A 3,116-nucleotide genomic window follows, 5' to 3' on the forward strand; every position below is an offset into this window, starting at 1 on the left:
TTCAGAGGGGAAGAGAAGTGGGGCGAGAGGTTAGTGACTCAGAACTGAGAAGGTGGAGGAGCCAGGACTCCTAGTCACCCCACCCTGCCAGAGTCCCCCCAGGTGTCTCTCTTGGGCAGCACACTGGACCCTGAGATCTAGTGCTGCTTATCAGCCCTTAAGGTGAGCTCAGTGCTGAAGGAGTTCACCACTAATACTGCTATTTGCACCTGTGCTGGGGGACTGGCAACCACTTGTGTCTGAAAACTAAGCCCTTCCTTGACACCCTGCTATATGTCTACACACATACAGAACAGCACTGAGCCACGTGCTTCCAGTCCCAGTGCCCTAGACCCACTGCCTCCGTGACATCTCTCCAGAGGCCTTGACGGAGTTACAGCAGGGATGGATTTGGCTCGGTTCTCTCCACCACAGGTTGGCCCATCTCCTGAGATCGGCCTTTCAGAGCCAGGTTTAACGCTCTTCCTGTCAGATCATGACTAAGGGGCCACTGTGGTGCCTGGCTAGTGGCATTTCAGATGCCCATTGGCTTTTGAGTGCAGTTCTTCGCTCCTCCGGCTCCTCCAGGTGTGGTACTTCTTCATGGTCTTCCTCCTGGCAAAACGGCAGATGCTGACCATGAAGATCCAGGAGACGGCATACATGATCACGCCTCCCATTTTAATGAACCATCGGGGCTTGGGAGATGCAAGCTCGCAGTACAGCATCCAGGCCCCCACCCCAATCCGAACGCCCGTGAAGAGGAGCACGAAGATGAAGTCCACCACATCCCCTGTGAAACTGTGGTAGCAGCCCATCTCCCTCAGGAACCAGCGGGCCTGCAAGAGTGGGTTGGTGATCTCGCTGCCAAAGATGACAGCGTTGACCTCGGTGGCCGACTCGCCGAGCGCCAGAGACACGGTGATGCCCAGGATGCTCACCGTGTGATGGGCTAACATGAGGGCACCCTCCGTCTGGAAGTACACACACCAGCCCAGGTCGAAGAGGAAGTAGCCGAGGCTGAGACACAGCACATGGACCTGGAGGGTTGTATTTGGCGACCCTGAAAAGGAAAGACACCCACTGGTGCAGTAAAGCAGGGAGACACCCAGCAGCAGGATCTGAGCAAGGGGTTGGGTCTTTTCCTGACGGGCAAGTGCAAGATGGAGAAGTCATCATAGCCACCACTACTAAGCTAGAGGGCAGAAGGCAGAGACCCTGGCCCATAAACACAATACTGGAGGCAGACAGTGAGGGACAAATTTCCCTTCCGTCTTGGAAAGGGCCTCCCAGCTCTGGGGTCCGTCATATTCAGAGCAGTCAGGACCCCAGCTTGTATGCACTGGTGGGTACTTTGCCAGGTAGCTGACCTGCAGTTCTAGACCCAACTCAATTAAAGCCTCTTCAGCTGGGCTGGGCAAGGACAGACCCTGGGGATATTAGTGGTGTGGAGATTGCCTCCATATAGCATGGAGGTAGCTCTGGGCCATCTCTCCTGGAGTGCAGTGGAGAGGGGTGGCCTGGGGTGGGCAGCCAGCAACCAGGCTGAAAGAGGGTGGGATTCAACAGGAGATGGGCTTCCACCCTATGAAATCCCAAAGGGGCCATAGAGGCAAAGGCAGAGGGTGAAACAGCCCTCCAGGCTGCTCTGGTACCAACAGGAGCACCAAAAGCCAGTCACTGAGCAAAAGCCAGGGGAGAGGTAGAGGTTGGAGGAGGGTATTTCACGTGGAGGAGTCCTACTGCAGAGGGGCTTGGAGCGGAGAAAAGAATGAGGTGATGCGGGAGACATGAGGACAGAAGGCTGGATGTGCCCCCCTGCCCCCGTACCACCTACACTGGCCTAGAGACGAGCTCCAGGAGCACACAGCCACTGTGGGACGAGGGGTCTCGGTGGCCAGAAGACAACTTGCACTTCTACACGTCACCTGGGCCAAATGCTGGTAACATACCTGGGTGTGTCAAAGGCCAGGGGCCATCAATGAAACCAATGTAGGCAGAGAGGCAGGTGGCAAGGAGACCGTGGGTCAGCGTGACTAGGCGACAGCTCCACTCGTAACTACGGCGCTTGTACCGGTGACTGAACCAGGCATAGAGGGAGAGCCAGGCCACCAGGCTGCCGGCCACGTGCAGGGGCATGGAGGAGATCATCCTGCTGCAGGACGAGGAGAGAGGGAAGCATATTAGATGAGGTAGCCCAGTGCAGAGGGAATCAGCTCCATCGCAACATAGCCAGTTCCCACTAAATTACATCAACTTCCTGCCTGTACACAACTCTATTTTCTAACCCAGCAGATTACAACAGCCAATCACCCCAAAGGCATCCCCTGCCATTAGACTGAGGCACGCATCAAAATCCTATTAGTGTCACCTTCCCTCCTCCCTGCCTACATTGGAGCCATGCTGTTTACACATCAGTCCAAACGCTGGGTTAAAGTACACATCCTAACGACTGTGCAGCCCTTTGCCTCAGTTTCCAGTTGTAGGATCCACCACGGATCCTGCGGAGACAAGCCAGCCCACCACATGGGATGCGTATGAGTGATGTGGTGAAGAGTACAGTGAGGGATGGTCACCTGGAAAGCTAAGTCCTAGCCCTGTTGCCTCTTTCAAGAGCAGGAATGAACTATTCTGCATGCAACAAAGTCGGGAACATTAAGCAAACATCCCGATGCCTCTGCAGAGCCTGTGATGCCTATCGCCAGGGGATGTCAAGTCCTTGCCTGTGCCTGTCATCTTCTTCCAGCCTGACCATTGCACCCTTTATTCCCCAGGGCCTCCTCCATGCTTCTCCATCTGGGCTCCAGCCCCTGCCCTCCCTTCTCACAGAGAAAAAGGCTCATAGAAACATGGAGCTAGAAGGGACCATAGGAAGTTGTCTTGTCCCAACCCCCTGCTCAAGGCAGGATCATCTCCGTCTAAACCACCCCACACAAATGCTTACCGGAGCGTATTGCCACATCTCTGGCAACTGGCTCTTTCTTCATGCCAGGGCCCCAATCCAAAACAGCTTCTTATCTTCTGAAAATCTACCACCTCACATCAATCCTCTCTGCTCCCCACCTCAGCTGGTTCAAGCAGTGCTGGATCTTCCATCTCCTCCACAACAGCCTTCTCCACCGTCCCTACCAGCTGCA

General features: G+C 55.2%; 1 protein-coding gene across 1 annotated transcript; it reads right to left on the reverse strand.

The window, feature by feature from the left end:
* Window positions 1-6: 6 nt before the first annotated feature.
* Window positions 7-2,871, reverse strand: LOC109292580 (transmembrane protein 136-like). Its single transcript, XM_019510092.1, has 3 exons — window positions 2,351-2,871; window positions 1,932-2,131; window positions 7-1,042 (listed from the first exon to the last, which is right to left on the reverse strand). The coding sequence occupies exons 1-3, from the start codon at window positions 2,392-2,394 to the stop codon at window positions 504-506; spliced, it is 783 nt and encodes a 260-aa protein (XP_019365637.1). The 5' UTR covers window positions 2,395-2,871; the 3' UTR covers window positions 7-503.
* Between the last annotated feature and the right edge of the window lie 245 nt (window positions 2,872-3,116).

Source organism: Gavialis gangeticus, unplaced genomic scaffold (assembly GCF_001723915.1).
Source record: "Gavialis gangeticus isolate Ggan-Ray unplaced genomic scaffold, GavGan_comp1, whole genome shotgun sequence".
Lineage (NCBI taxonomy): Eukaryota > Metazoa > Chordata > Crocodylia > Gavialidae > Gavialis > Gavialis gangeticus.